Here is a 16,838-nt window from a genome sequence, read left to right as displayed (position 1 = left end):
AGGGCCGGGCCAGTCCCGCTCCGCCCGCTCCCAGGGCCGGGCCAGTCCCGCTCCGCCCGCTCCCAGGGCCGGGCCAGTCCCGCTCCGCCCGCTCCCTGGGCCGGGCCAGTCCCGCTCCGCCCGCTCCCTGGGCCGGGCCGCTCCCCCCCCTCCTGCCGGGAGCGCGGCTGCGCCGGCCCGCCCGGTCATGTGAGGGGCGGCGCATCCCGGCGGGAGCGGGCTGTGGGATGGCGGCGGCCGCCGGTGCAGGCGAACGGGCTGGAGCTGAGCTGCCGGACGCCTGTCCCGGCGCGGACAGCGGGAATGTGTCCCAGAGCCAAAGCAGAGCCTCCGGCCTCGGAGAAGCGGAGGATGAGGACGCCTCGGAGGCGTCGCTCAGCGCCACCGCCGCCGCCTACTCCGCGTACCTGCTCGCTGACCGCAGCCTCTTCAGCGAGCAGGTGGGCGAGGGGCCGGGCCGGGGCTCCCGGACAGCTCCCGGGCACAGGGAAGGGGTGTCATGGGAGCGCAGCCCTCTGGAGATGGACACGCTCCGGGGCTGGGGCTGTGCAGCACAGGACGTAGCGGGGGTCGCGTCCCTTGCGCTGAACGAAGCCGAGAGAGAGGAGAAGCCGTGGGATTGCCGTGGGACTGGCTGTAGTCTGGCCGGTGTCTATACTCGGTGGTCCTGTTTGTGAGGCTGGCCGGGGTTTTGTGAATGTGAGAGTGTGGGTGTGCGTGTGTGTGTGTTTTCAGCACTTCAAGTGACCTCTGTTTTGCAGATAGAAAGCTTAGACAAGAGTCTAGAAGACTTACTGACCAGAGTGGATGAATTCGTGGGAATGTTGGACATGGTTCGTATAACTTTCACGTGGTTGTGTTTTCAAAGTCAGATTAAACACAGTTTAATCGGTGTTTGTAAGTAAGATTCAGAGAGAAAGAAGCCTTTAGTCTAGGCAACTTCCAGTATGAAAACATATTTAATAATTAGATGAGTTATTTTGGTAATCAGGTAATTCATGGATGAAAACTACCAAGCTTTCATGTCAGAGCAAAATGTGTCTATCTAGCTATAGAATCATAGAATCAGATGGAACTTCTTAGGTTGAAAAAGACCTCTAAGATCATCAAATCCAGCCATTAACCCAGTAGTGCCATATTTACCCCTAAACCGTGTCCCAAAGTGCTACATCTTCTAAATACCTCCAGGGATGATGACTATACCACTTCCCTGGGCAACCTCCTTCAACGCTTGACAACCCTTTCAGTGAAGAAATTTTTCCTAACTGCATATTTGTGTAGTTGTATTTGTATTCTTGTCTATGTATACGTACAGAATCCTATTTTGAATGGTGTGGTGACAGAGTTTCAAAAGAACAGTATGATATTCTGCTTATCCTTTAAAATACATAAAGACATCCTTTGTTGGTTTTATAATGAAAATACCTAATCAGTTGCCAAGCCACCAAGGCCAGATTTGTCTTTAGGGGACCCTCTTTTCAGAAAGGCAGCTTTGTTTCGACTTTTCTCATAGGATTAGATGGGGAGGCTGAATGGAAACTTCCTGTAAGCTGACATTGGTAGATAGCCTACCTTTTAAAGTGTAGCACATATGGTTCTCCTGCACAACTCTGCTGTAGGTTTGGAGGGTTTTTTTTAACACCAGTAAACTAAGATTTTTGTGGCCTGACTTTTTTAACAAACCTGAGGAAAAGTACAGGTAGTAAAACTTAAGACAAAATTTTAGCTTAATATATTTAGTTCTTTAGTGTGTCTTAGAAAATGCTCCAATCCAGTTCAGAAGAGATTGTATATATACTATGTATATTGTATATGTAGCCTATTTTTAATATAAGTATAAAGGTGAATATTAGTCTCTGCAAAATACATTTTCTTCAAAGTTACTTGGAAACTATACTAAAAAGCTATAGTGTATTGATTTTAATTTAGTGTTTTTATACTAATTTATTCCAGTATTTTTAAACTCTAAATTTTATCTGTTCATTGGAGCACAGTTCTAGTTTCCAGAGTAAAATCTACTAAACATTCTGTTTCATTCATTGATTTTTGTATTATTTCTTTGCATTGTCTTTAGATTCGAAGTGATTCCTCTCAAGTTGTCAATGAAAGTATACCTCAAATTTACACAAAAGCTACAGAAATGAGGCAGATATATAGGAAGATTGACAAACTAGAGGTATGTATTTGCTATCTTCTAGATATATTTTGTTTCCTGGAGGAGGGAAATATCATCGTCTGCATATTTGTGTGTGTGTGTGCAGACATGTGGAGTGAGCTCAGGTGAGTTGTTCTCTCCATGTCCATGCTGGGTTCAGTACTCCAGGGTTAATAAAGAGGACTACATTTATGAAGAATTTCTGGGGACTGTGGGAATTCCAGACATATATTTAAAAAAAAAATAAAAATAAAAATTGTTCATTGACTGTTTGAAGCAAGGCAGTCTTTTGTGTTAGCTTTCAAATTTTCAGAAACAAATAGAATGAGAGCTCCCTTGATCCCTAATAAAAAAAAAACAACTTCAAAATCATTGTTCAGATCCTTGGTTTTTCTTTTGGTAGAAAGACAGGTAGAAGTCTAGATTCTGAAAAATCCAATGTAGTTATTTGAAAGGAAAATTGGAAAAGGAAGATGGTTTTATTAGATTTAACCTGGTTTTCAGTCTTTTAAGTATCTCAAGTAATTTTCAGCATTAAAATGAACTTGTAGGCAGAAGGGAAATAGAGCATGAAGTTTTTGACTCCTCATTTAAGCAATGGATCTTTCATCATCATTTTGCAATGCATAATCCTGTTTTATGTTGTTAGTGAAAAGGTTATATTTATTTTCTTGTTTGTTTGGGTTTTTTTCGCACACTAGGCTTTTGTGAAAATGATTGGGAATAGCGTAGCTGGACTGGAAGAACGGGTCATAAAGGCAGAAACAGACCTTGGAGCTTTTCCAAGCACATTCAAGAAAATCTTGCACACAATCAGCATGCCATCCTTCCTTAATGTAAGTAAAGTTCTGCTGCCATGTGACTAGCTCAGTTGCTCTGCTTACTAGAGCAGATGATTTAAATAATAATATGTTTGTTACAAGTGTATCTGAATGTAGCTGTACTTGTTTTATATACTTTATTAGGATTTTTACAGAGTTCTCAGGCGTCTTTAAGAAAAAGAAAATGAAAGGAAACAACCAAACTTAAAAATTTATAAAAATTTAATTTCTTACAAGGGTTTGTGTAATGTTGCAAAAGAAGGCTGAGCACACAGAGAAATTAATGTGAAGGACACAAACAAGCACATAATGTACAAGCCTCAGTACTAAAGCACCCTTGATCTCTGTTGGAATGCAAAGCAAGTAGGAAAAGCCTGTATAAGCAACTGCTAAAGGATTCTTCTGCATTGATAACATCACTGCACAAATGTTACCAAAAAAGAAAACGAAAGCTAATCTGCACAGTATTTTTAAAATAATGGTCATGTTTATATTCAATCCACACAGTTTGATAATCATGTTACCACCTTGGTAAACTTTCTAAGGATGCAGTTTTCTCTGTCTTTCCTTGTGGACTGTTCCTTTACAAAAGACTTGAAGTGCTCTCTCTGGTACTGAACTGTCATTATGCCTCAGGTTTAAAATAACCTTTTGGTTAAAAAAAACCCCCAAATCATCTGAGTACCTGATGCTTCTTGACATCACCTGTCAAGTACAGCATTTGTAAGTTCTTCTCTTTTGCATCTTGTCAGCTCACAGATTGTTTTATCTTTTCATATATTCATCCTGCTCAGTTTTCTGTCTCCTGGTAAGAATGATGAAAAACATAGCTTTGTGGAGGGGGAGAGGAAGAAGGTTGTGGCTCTTTGAAGTATTTTTGTTCCTACATCTTCCAATCACATATAGCAACAGAGAAAAATACATATAAAAAGAACATGTGTTGTCTTGTTAAGGCTTGGTTCAAGGAACTTGTTCCTCACTGCTGTTTACTGTGCAGCCTATAGGTTAGTTAATTTCTCATCTCATTCCTTAATTTTCCTTGGTGTTTTAGTTTAGAGTTTTGTCATTTTTTCTTTAAAAAAAACCTAAAAACAGCAACACAAAGCTGTTCTTTGTGGGCCAGTTACAAAACCAGAAAACTGCACAAGTTGCCTTGAGGAATATTCAACAGTATTTTCCATTTTTTTCTAGAAACAGTTATCAAGCAAGGAATTGCAATCTTCACTTGAAAAGTTTGATAGTTTTAAGAAAGTAGTTTATTTTAATGTTGTATGGGAACACTTTGCCAAATTAGCACTTTTTCCACAATTTAAGAGGTAGAAAACCTTTGAAAGTGTCAGGAAGGTGAACCTGGCATCCCCAGTGGTTTCTTAGTTTGATTATGGGTAGCAATAAAATAACACCCAAAACTTACTGGCATTACTTGATTTACTAAAAGGCAGGTTACTGTGTTTTGGATAGTAAAATAACTACTTTTAGTAGTAAACACAACCGTATGTGAATGAAAATGCGTGTAGAGATTTCTCTACATGCCTGATATTTAACTAGCTCAGTACATCAATGGTAAAGCACATGGTTTGGAAAAGAAGGTTATTCTGATACCATGATTCTCACTGTAGCTGTAGTTCACGTTTTACTGCTAGTTTTAAATTACTCAGGTTCCCTCATTCTCTTTCCATTTAAATGTATCTGTTTCTTTACACAAAGGCTGTTTTTTCTGTTTCTCAAGGTGTGTATTTATAATCTCCCTTTCAGATCTTGCCCAAAGTTCTTCCCTTGTGAATATCAGGCAGTGTAAAGAACACTACTGTAAGACTTCTAATATTGCTAAGAACGTAGACTATTGAAAGGTAAAAATGTCTGCTAAGTAGCTGTGAAAATAACTGATCATAAATGTGTGCTTAGGCAGTTGTGGGTTCTGTGCCTGCCTATAAATCTTCCTCACTGGATTGAAATTACCCCCTTTTTTCTCAGGGGCAAATACAGTGCCTCTTAAATCCATGCCAGGAGCTGCAGAAAACCTGTGACCCGAGTTTCCCATCATCAGTTTCTCTGATAGGACAGGGTAGGAAATGATTTTAAAAATCAGAACTTTGATTTTGAAGGTTGCTCTTGTATTTGGCAAAATTTGTGATACAGAGAACACTGATAGTATACATTGTTTATAGATCAGACCTTTGCTTATATTTTTAATTTCATTGCAACTTGGATGGCAAAACAAACTTAGAGAAATTAATGGTGTTGTAAAGTTAAAGGCACAATTTTCTATATAGCAGGAAAATATGTACTTACTTCATATGGAGCACAAGTATACAGCTCAACTGAATATTGAGAAACTTCCACTTTGTTTCATAGGTGTGGTTATTTTACATCTTCATTTTGGTGCTGTAAAACCTAAACTCCAAGGTTACCAATGATATTTGGTGTACTTTTAACTTCGTTGGGTGAAGGCGAATTTCCTCATTCCAAACTGACAGGGCTCTACTAAATAGTTTATCAAAATCTTTTTATTAGTTGAGAGGAACTTTTAATGAATGAAATCTTGATTTCAAGCATTCTGTTTAATGTCAGGCATTGAAAACATACCCTGTGTCGGTGTTGAGTTGCAGCATTATTTACAGGCAGCAAGGCTGACACAGTAGTCACTAGGGGTCCTTGATGTTGTCTCTTTCAATGAGCCATTTGATACAGCAAAACAACGTACAGGTAATAGTTAATAGAAACATATACACCTTTCCTGAAAAACAGTGTAACAGCTCTTTTCCAGTCCACTACCAGATTATTTTTAACAGTGTGCCATATGAAGAAGCTCAGCAGTAGCAGCAACTTTCTTGAGAGAATAATTTGCTAGGTGTGTTTCCATAGGAAGACTTTTTGAGTAACTAAATGAGAGCCCAGGCCCAGAGTTGACTAAAAAGAAGTGGCTGAGGAAAATTGAAGGCTGGAGCAGAAAAGGTAAATGTGTATGGCTTGGAAAGGATGAAGGTTACAATGACTCTCCCATCATCTGGATGGTACAGTTTGGCTCCTGCAATGCTGGCATTTTGGATGTGTTCTAGGACTGGGTCTGTTCAGGTGCTGGAATGGCAAGGGTCAAAGGCTGCATTTCTTCACTAACATCAGGAATATGCCAGACTCATCTGAGCTATGATTAAGAATTTATTCAACTAAGGAGATACGCCTTAGAAACTTAACTTGTTTTACATTTTAACTCTGCAGGCTTTGTTTTAAAATGCTTTATGAAAAAGGCGAAAAATAAACTTATCTAATTTGCAGAAATCATCTTCCTCACGACAACAGCAGGCCCTCTATGAACCTCCAGTCCTCTTCAAGACTGAAGACTATTTTCCATGTCTTAATGAAGCACCTTATTGATGATTTTTGCTTTGGGATTGATATGAATCAGCCAGAATAGAGAGCTAAGTGAACAAAAGGAATACCAACCTCTGAACGGCTGCCTTTTCTAAGCACTATTGATGGCATATTGCCATTCTGATTCTTGTTGTCTTCCTTCAGGCAATATTTTCAGGTAATCTTTCTTTGTGCACATTATTTTAAAAGCCTTCCTAAAACACCATGTAAGTTTTCAGATTATTTTGGGGAAGGAATTTAAGAATATTTTTGCATTACGTTTTTTTAATATGGAAATAATAGGAAACATACTATTGTATATAAGTTTTTTAACACGTAAATATCTGTGCTGCTGCAAGTGTAAATAGCTATACCACAAGGATGGAGGTTTGTCTTTTTTTCATAATGTGCTGATTGAGGTGAAAGAAAAACTGTGCATAAAATCATCTATTTCAAGGTTTTAAGCCTGGTCCCTGTGGTTTGTACAGAAAAATGTGGCACATTGGGATGTACTTGTTGCAGGGGCAGGACCTGGAAGATCATCAAGGACGTGGTTCAGTGCATGTGATGTAGTCCCAGTTCATAAAGCAGACATCCTGCCCCCACTGATGGTCCTCAGGTCACAGTGACCCAAGATTGTAATTACTGCATCATTGTATTGTTTGATGTGTAACCAGGTGGGCATGAAATAGATGTATGTATAGAGAGAGAGATATATAGATATATAAAACCTGCTGTCAAAAAGAACAGGTATCTAAGTTGGGAGGGCTGACTTTGGACTGAACCTCAATCAGGTACCTGAGCAGATTGCACAATTCTCTGTGGTTACTGAGGCTTCCCATGCTGATTGCAATTTATATTATCAATAAACTAATAGCTGACTAACCCCTGTTGTGGTCTTGCATTTCACTGGACAGTATTGACCTACCTAGCAGATGTTAATCAGAAATTGATGTATTCCTCTAAATAAGTTTTACCTCTGCTGCTCTATTGCCAATGTAACTTATTAGAAATACTCATAATTCAAGTCTGGGAAGAATGCTTTAGAGAAACAATGCTTCTTTAGATTTCACGTTGCACGCACAAAACAGGTATGGGACTTGCAGAGCAGAGATTATTGGAGATTACTGGATCCTATCTCTGAAGACCAGCAGGGATTGGGTTCTAAACATCTTCAGTATCTGAAGAACATTTATTCAAAATTAAAGATTTTCAAGTCAAAGTTAGTAGGCTCCAAAGAAGTTCTGAGGTAAAACTTACCTGAATTTTAACATCAAGACTCTAGAAAAATAATCACATATAAACATGCAGAAAGAAACAGGCATGACTTTGAAGAAGGGCTGACCTCCCATTCTCCTTGTTTTCATAAAAAAGTCATTATTCAGGTGTTCCACTGGAGCAACAGTTGCATTTCTGTAAGGTGTGGTGCCTTTCAGTGTATGCATAAATAATGCTTGGAGGTTTATCCCTACTCAGTGAGACCTAATAAAATTGTATACTTAGTGTAGCAACATAGGGCTACAGTCAAATACTTTCAAGCATACTAACACTGGTGTGGAAAAAAAAAAAAAGTTGTCTTTAGAACAATTTTCTAATTAAATGAATCACCTTCTCAAATAACTTTCCTCTCTTCTATGTGGAGCCAAAATGCAGTTTCTTTTAAACAGATGATATTTGAAATGTTAATAAAGATTTCAGCAAGTTTATACAGCTGAGTAGTTTTCACACAATATTGTTCATATTAATAAGAGTGAAAATTCAAATATTCTGAAGTGACCATTTTTGTTGAACTGTTGTCTGGAAAAAAAAAAAGCTGTATCTTCAAGGCATACCACAAACAAAAATCAGACTGTTCCTTTAATTAGTATAGATCTATGTTGGAAATTCTCAAAAATATTTTTATTAGTGAAAATAATGGACAATACATGGAAATTTTTAAAAGGAAATTCTATAAAATTGCAGACAATACATAAATTATGGCTTTTAAAAATACATGGTATGAAATACCAAGGTCACAGTTGATCTGTTAAGAAATTAAGCTCATGGTTATGAAATTAAGGTATTCTCATAGTACTGACAGAATGCAGTCTGCTGTTGGTTTGTTTGCACCTTGGCTGTCTCCTTATTCATGGGCAGTCTCACCATGCAGGAATAGCATAAAAACCATCCCAAGTGTTCACACTCAGTGAAGAAAGACTCAGAATATTCCTTTATTCTGTCTGCTGTTACCTTGTATTAGTGTAAAACCAGTAATAACGAGAGTATTAATTAGGTTCAATATTTGCTGGGTTTGCCAGCTGTAAACAAAATCTGAATCTCCAAATCCACTGATACCAATATTGACAGTCCCAGAAGGCTGTACTTGCATTTTCCCCATGCAATGTTTGTCCTTTTGCCTGAGTTCCAAGATACAAGCCAGTAACTATGGGGCTACATCACCTGTTTTTAGCATGAGGAACTCTTCGTCTAGAACTGGTGTAAAGCAACATGTAGTTACTGTGCTGAGCTGCTAAAGGTTCATAAAAAGAGATAATATTATAATCAACAAAGAAATCTACATACCAGTCTTTTATTCTGTGTCATTAAGCAAACATTTTAAAGCAATCCGAGCGAAAGTAATACTAAAAGTTTTTATATTCTTACAGTTATGTACATTTTAGGCCAATGTTAATTAGCATTAGCCTAATGCTAATTGAAACTAGTGCTGCAGCTTTCTAAAAATTACCTGTTCGCTGTACAATGTGTGTCAATATGTCACAGAAGCTGCATTCACAAGATATTAACAGTGAGGTTATATCACAGTTGGGTTGGACTGAATGATAGAGGTTTACACTTTTCATAGCTCCTGGACAAAAATCAGCATGATCTGTCTTACATAGATATTTAGTTATATGATAAACTATGCCTGAATTGGCACATAAAGGTTGTTACTTGTATTTAATTATTTTTGGACCAGCAGATTTTGTTCCAGTCAAGCAGTGCTGCTGCAACTGCAGTAAAGCCCAAAGAAACTACAGAAGGATGCAGATGACTGAAATGAAAAGAATCAGGTTTGATGGTTTACCTGATCAAATAAGATAAATTACTTAAAGATGCACTGGATTACATTGGCATCAAAACCTGTGGCATTTCATTACTTTTGCTGATAATAACCTTCAAGGTTAAGTAGTTTTACCTTACAATACTAAGAATTAAGTAGCAAGCTTAAGATGTAAAGAATGATCCTGAGTGAAAGACCTCCCAGAATGAGAAAGAAGAGCAGATAGTTTGCATCTTCATCTGTGAAAAGAACTTTATATTTGAAATTGGTAAATAATGTTCCCATTAAAAAAAAAGGGGGGGGGAAGAAAAAGAAGAAGAAAAAAGTAAAATGTTTTAAAATGTTTTTTTAAGCAATTACTTATTTAAACTCCCTTACATTTTGTAAAAAAGAAATCTAGTCTTGGACCAGCCAGCAGGAAAATCCTTGAAAAGCCAAAATCCCTGTCAGATAATACCTGTGGTCAAGGAGGACTGTAACAGGAGTTGGTATCTTTCTAGCCACTGCAGCTAAATCCATCAGGGATGAGGAGTTTCCAGCTGCTGGGATTCACATCCCTGTAGGAGCTGAGCTGCTGTGGCAGAGGAGAGGCTTTGTCCACTCAGCTGCTTTTGTTGATTCTACTTCAAGCCGATGGGTGGTAGTACAACCTAAAGATGGTAGTACAGACTCCAGCTGATCTGTGATTTTGGGAGTTTTCTTGACTTTCTTGCTTGATGTTATCTACTCACTAACTCTTTTCAATGCTGGTAATTTTTTATGATTTTGAAAAGCTGCAAGGAGGGTATGTGGATGGTGCATGATGTCTTAAAAGTGCTAAGGAACAAGCAAAAGAGAAAAAAAGGGGACAGAAGGTGTTGTTTGTGGGCAGCACAGTGCAATGCCAGGGAGACAGAATGCAATCACCTGTAGACAGAGTGTGAAAAGGAAATATTGAAATAATGCCTTTGGATTTGTGTCAGACTGAAGGACATGGAAGGGAAACCAAAATATCCTGTCTAAAATCCACATGGAAAACTCAAAATTATATTTCTTTTTTGTCAACTTTAATATTGGCTTTACGTTCTTTGGTGGACTATTAGAGTAATAAAAAATACATTAAAATTGCATTAATAATCATTCAAATGTGCTATCTGTATGGGATCTTAAATAGTATATTTTAAAAGTATATTGAAAATACAGATATGTAAATGTGCTGGCAGACCTAAGAAAATGAACTGAATGTTAGCAAGGATTTAATCAGAGGATTCTGAGTGAAAAGACAAAGGGACAGAGTTCCTGGGAGGAAAGTGCACTCACTGAGAAAAGAAGGGTAAGTATCCAATTTTTCATCTCCCACTGTTTCAGAAGCTGTAAGTTTCATGAGAATAGCTCAATGCCTACATTATTTAAAAATAAATTAATTGCCATCTGTTCCTTACAGGTGCCACTGTCAGGGGTTTCTTTACAAGCAAGGGGTCTAGAAAGCAACCTTAAAGAAAAAACAAAAGCAGAAATTTCCACAATCCCAAGACATTAAAACCAAGGGCTGACACTAAATACAACAGAAGCGCCTGAGAACTGCAGACTGGCAATAAAGCTGGTTCTGACTGATTTATAAAAAAGGGAAAAAGGAATGGTAAAAGCCTTATGCAGGAATGGAAGGGGCAGGAAACAGCATAGTCAGGAGATAAGCCAAGGCAGGTTTCAAGGTGTGAACTTGTGGTGACAAAGCTGTGAGCAGCATCAACAGACAAGGACAAGATCCCTGAACTGGGGAGTAAGAATGGATATCCACAACAGACGTGACATATATATGTGTTGTTATTTTTTCACAATTTAGGACATTTTTGGACTTTTTTTACCTCCAGTGTGCACTATTCCCAAGTACATAGTTTTAGGAGGGGCTATAACTACTAGAACTGTTCTAGTGTGTGTCTGGACCAGGCTGCTGTTACTGCCTCTGGTTACTCCCTCTTTCTCAAAAGCAGTAGGACTTACAGGTAGCTAGCCAGGTCATGGGACTGTTCTGGCTAAAAATCAGTCCTGCCAAGCCAAACAGCCCCAATCCAGCCCCAGCTCTGATGTCCTTGCACAAGGGTGAGGGGTGACACTCCTCTACTCCCAGCCATCCCCCTGAGAAGGTAAGCAAAGCACTACCCTGACAGTGTCTCCCCATGTACAGCTGGGGAGATGCCTGCTATGGAATTAACATCTGTTTCCTTCGTGTTTTTTTGATTAGGCCTTTTCTCTACAGGGATGGCTTTGCAATTTGATTGGAAACACAGAGGGAAAGAAGAACAGGAAAGAAATAAGGTAGTGGGAATAACCTTCTTGTTGTTGTTACAGAGATGTCTGTGTGTCCTGCTCAGATGCTTGCTTCCAGCAATATTTTATCAACTAAAATGTAATGGTTCATCTGCTAGTGATAAGTAATGCCATTATTCTTGGTGTCAGAAGTTGCTGGGAACTTTTTTGGAAGTATGCGTGTTGTATCTAAAATCCAGTGTATTTTTAAGCGAAAAAATATTTGGGAGGAAAAATACTAAACTATATAATGGAACAAAAATAGTGTTTTCTTTCTGGATTTATTAGCTTGACTTCTCCTGAATTTTATTGTGTTTCTGTAGCTGAAGGACAACATGAAGCAGTAATGCCAGAGGAATCTTGCCTAAAGAAAATCAAGCATGATATTGTTGATTAACAAGGTAGATGAGCAATGCAAACTCACATGTACCAGTGAGATAAGTTAAGGATCTGCTAAGCAATTTGGATGAAATTATGAGGACACAGAGTCAATAATAGAAAGAGGTCAGTGAAAGCAGGGTTATATGAGATACCAGTGCCCATCTTGAATAGCATCCTGTCTCATTAGTTTGCACTATGGGACTGCCTCTGAGTGTAAAATGGATTCTTTTGGGATTGAATACAGCCAGAGACTTGCTCAGGAGTTTAGCTGACTTGCTGCAACTGCTGTTGGGTATTCATTCCATGCTGCTGGCCACAGGCTAGTTTCAGGCCAAGATAAAACTCAGTGGAACATTAAGCTACAAATCTGCCTGAGCTACTGTGCTGAAAACTTGCTAGGACAGTCATAGCCCCAGGGTGGCAAGCATCACTCTGCCGGGGTAAAAAGATTGAACCAGATCTCTGTGATGAATGCAGATGTGATGGTGCTTGAATATGGACACTGCAGGAATTGTGAAAAGCCTGATAGATGTCAGGTAGGGAAGCTGCTGCTGGAGAGGAGATGATGGAGGGATAGGTATAGATCTTCTAACTGGAGTAACTGGAGTACGTTCAGTTCAAGTCCACAAAAACAACTAAGGGACTGGAACATCTCCTGTGAGGAGTGTCTGAGAGAACTGGGATGGTTCATCCTGAAGAAGACACAGGGGTGATTTTATCAATCTGTATAAATACCTGTACCTGAAGGAAGGGAGTGGAGGAGAGGGAGACAAGCACTTCTCAGCAGTGCCCGCTGGTAGGACAAGAGGCAGTGTGTACTAAAGTAAAATCTTGCCAAAGCACCTTCTCTGTTGCATCCCACATTCATATTTTTGAACCCTCTTCCCACAAGATTCTTTTAATATCCTCTAGTTTTTGTATTGGAGGACACAATCAACAGTCATGAGCCATCTGTGTTGCTCATCCTCTTGTAGTAACATCTGTTATTTCCTTTTCCATGATCTCTTCCATTGGCTGAAGAATCATAGAATGGCCTGGGCTTGAAGAGACCTTAAAGATCATCTGGTTCCACCCCTCACCCTGGTCAGGGATACTTTCCTCTAGTTTACTTAAAGCCCTGTTATTTTGTGTATGAAGCTTCCATGTCCTTGCTGCCTTTCTCTGATCCTTTCCCACTTCTGCTGTATCCTATTTGAGATCAGAAAACTGGGACTACCTGTGTAATTTAAGGCAGAAGCAAGACAGAGGTTTAAACAGTACCACAACCTGCCTTTTTCTTGTTTCTTCTCTGGTTATTTCCCTATATCAGATGTGCTTTCCTGTCTTATTCTGAATGTTTAAACTGATGGTTTCCAGGACCTATCAGAGTTGTGTGATCTCATTTATGAGTAACTGCTCAAATTTACTTTCTGACTCATAATGTGGTTCATGTACAAAGATATTTTAATGTAGTAGCTAAATCTGTGGCTGTTAAGCGGGAGCTACTTCCAATCAGTAGGATGAAGTTTTGCTAAAACAAAGCTTATGTGGATCAGATATAAAAAGTAGTAGATTGTGAGGCAATGCAGAAGAAGGCAATACACGAGTGCTCCATATGTCAGTGTGTTTGTGTGGATACACCACTACTGGAGGTTAGCAACTGGCCTAGTTGTCAGACCCCTTTGTGTGTATTTGTGCTCACCTGGGCTGTCATTTACCTTTCCTTATCATAGCTACAGAGCAGTGGTCCTGGAAAAATGGTCCTGAGGTACTGTGCTGAAGCAGAGAGCCCATGTAATGTGCTCCAGACACTGTTCAACCCACTGCAGCTTTGGAGGAGACACCTTGAGGAAATGAAAGAAATTTTCTTTTCAGTACTCCCAAATCCTTCTTTGTGTCACAAGTCTGTTCAGGGTTTCTTCTTCTCCCCCCCTTTCCCTTAACTCCTCTGTATCCTGAGACCAAGCTGCCTCTTACGGAGCCCCTGTTCTCCTTGATAGGGTTGAGGGGAAGCACTCTGAGCATCTGGACAGATGGGAAGTGATATTTCCCATGGAGGTTCCTGCACTGAGCTAGTTGAGAGAAATTGTGCTGAGAGTTTTACTCTGATTCTTTTGTGAAGCGAGAGCCCCGTAGTTTGAGCCATATTGAGGAACATCCCAAGTCTGAAGCTGGCATTTCGCTGCCCTGCTCTGGTGAGGTTAATGTACTATTACTCTCAGACATTTATATGATCCTGAAGAATGTCAACTGGGCCTCTCGAGAGAATGGCAGTGCTTGTGCTACACTCCTTTGGACAACAATATGCACACATTTTGTTCCCCAAACCTTTGCTTGGAATCCAGTCCTTGAAGCCCTTGATGGTTCCAACCCCCACTGTGGCAGGAGATTGGAACTAGACGATCTTTAAGGTCTCTTCCAACCCAGAGCATTCTGTAATTTTATGATGATGATTAATCACGCGCTGCTTTTATCTTGCAGTGTGTAGGAAGAAGTTGAAGTCAATGACTATTCTGCAATCACAGTCTGCTGTTTTCTGTGTGAGGGTTTTGTGGATGTGGCCATCTGATAACACATCTGATAGCACAGTGCTGAGAAAAGAGGTATAGCCTTGCTTTTGCACTCTTCCTCTTTTCAGCTCAGTTATTTTCATTTTCTTCAGCAACTGAGCATTATGGTCAAATTAAAAAGCAGGATCTTGTCTTGCAAGGAAAATTAACATCTCCAACTGTGTTCAAGTTGACTTTTTGTGATCTGCTACACAACCTGGCTTAATTCACAGGTGAAAGGGCAATACCAATATAGATCCCAGAAGCAAAGCCTGGCAAAACTGTAAAAGGAGGAATATTCTCAAATATTCTACCATGATTTTTTGCCCCATTCTCCTTTAACATTTTTAAAAATAAGCAGTTTTCTTGCTGCCTGATACAGCTTTGTGCGTAATTTTATAGTTCACTCATTGTTCTTGTAACTACATGTGATATTCCTTTGTGATATTTTTATAGTCATATAAGTACTATTGGTCCTTAGTGTTGCTTGTTAAGGGTGTCTGAGGAGAACATATTTGTTACATTTAGAATTGCTCACAAACTTTTCATCTGCATGGTTTGACTTGTGGAGAAACTGCTCAGTGTTGTATTTAAAAGAAGGATGGGATGCATCCACACCTCCCTGGCAGGGCCTGCATGTGCCAGTGTTGTCATATGTCAGTCCCAGTCTGTGTAGACACCTAATTGTACCTGATAGATGCCAACTGAGGGAATGAATTAATGACTCAAAACATTAATGGTGACAGGCGTTTGCATCAACTGGACCCATCAGAGCAAGCACATATGAAAAGGTTCATCTCAGGCTTTCGTAAATGTGTCTGAACCTGCCTCCCAGCAGCTGGGGATCTGCACAGGCAGCAGCTGGCTGGCTGGCTGCTACTTCCTTACTTGCACTGCTGCTGAAACAGAAACGTGCAGGCTGAAATCCATGGTGCTACCGGGGCTCTCACAACAGGCACACGGCTGCTGGGGAGCCCTGCTTAGGGGGTGCCCTTGCCAGATGGAAGGAGTTATTTAGCTGTGTGCAGGCAGACCTCTGGGAAGACAACAGGTAACCTGGGATCTGCCTGGGGCTCCTTGCTCTATCAAAAAGAGATCTGTTTAGTCCTGAGTTTCTATAGATTTAGCCATATATGTCTGGTTGGTGGAGGGTCCTGGAGGAATATTGAAGGCTGTTGGCATGTGGCTGTGAAGACCAAGCTGGATGAGACAGCAGGCAGCAGCAGCATCCCAACTGAGCTCAGAAATCCACGCTGCCCCTTCCACCACTGGCCTTGCCAGGGCCACAGCCCTGAGGCAACCTGTGAGACACTGCAGGAGTGCCTGTGGCTACCCAGGCCTGGTCACAATGCAAGCAGCAGATCACACAGGGTAGGCTAGGGTGCTGGAGAAAGAAAGAGAGGTGCAGGAAGCTTCCAGAAGAGACAGGAAAGCAAAGAAGGGAAGCAGCTGGTGGCACCAGAGGAGTTTATGAGGCTGCATGCATTAGGGTGAGTAACATCAAGGTAAAGAGAAGTGGCTGATGTGGGCAGGTGAAATGAATTTGCTTTGTAAGGATAGAAGGAAGTATGTTTTGTCATCTGAATGGCCCAGTCAGTTTGACACTAAAATTTTAGCCACAGATTTTCAGGATGCAGATGAAATAGCTCTACTGCAGATGAGTTATCACTAACTCCCTGATTGTAATGATTCATGCACTTCCTTTCAAATTCCATTTTTCCTTCTCATGAGCTTTATAACCCATTTCCAGAAAGAATATTTATTACACCAGCTTTTACTAGGTAAGTTACTTTTCTTAGCCAGCTGTTCTTGTTCTGCTTTCAACAGAAAGATGAAACAATTAAAAATTAGTCAGTCCACATTGTACCTTTTTTTTGCTCCTTATCCAGAAGCATTTAGTCAGTGTGGCCATAGGAGGCAGAATACTGAACTCCTCTGACTGCACAGAGCATTTCTGTAGCTGTAATTTAGTTTCTAGTGTCTGCTATTAGATAATACCAATGTCATTCACATTCTGGTGATTTTTAGCTAGTGCTTAAGACCATGACATCTCTGTGTAAAGGAATCATGCTTTTGGAGGTGCTTTGAGACATCATAAAGCAAGTGGAAAATCTTAACATTATTAACATTCACATTTGTTTGATACTGCCTGAAACTGGTAAAGGATATTAATGGCTTACAGCTTGAAAATTATCACTAGCAGTGGCTTTTATTTAATTTTCTTATTATTTTCAATATTATTGTTTGCATTCTTAATTATCAGTGTACATACCTCC

At 39.9% G+C, this 16,838-nt stretch overlaps 1 protein-coding gene across 1 annotated transcript; it reads left to right on the top strand.

The window, feature by feature from the left end:
• Positions 1–173: 173 nt before the first annotated feature.
• Positions 174–7,213, top strand: BLOC1S4 (biogenesis of lysosomal organelles complex 1 subunit 4). Its single transcript, XM_058833453.1, has 5 exons — positions 174–440; positions 762–833; positions 2,075–2,176; positions 2,857–2,991; positions 6,253–7,213. The coding sequence occupies exons 1-5, from the start codon at positions 228–230 to the stop codon at positions 6,349–6,351; spliced, it is 621 nt and encodes a 206-aa protein (XP_058689436.1). The 5' UTR covers positions 174–227; the 3' UTR covers positions 6,352–7,213.
• Positions 7,214–16,838: the final 9,625 nt, after the last annotated feature.

This window comes from Poecile atricapillus, chromosome 2 (assembly GCF_030490865.1).
Source record: "Poecile atricapillus isolate bPoeAtr1 chromosome 2, bPoeAtr1.hap1, whole genome shotgun sequence".
NCBI lineage: Eukaryota > Metazoa > Chordata > Aves > Passeriformes > Paridae > Poecile > Poecile atricapillus.
This window is presented reverse-complemented; position numbering and strand designations above follow the sequence as displayed.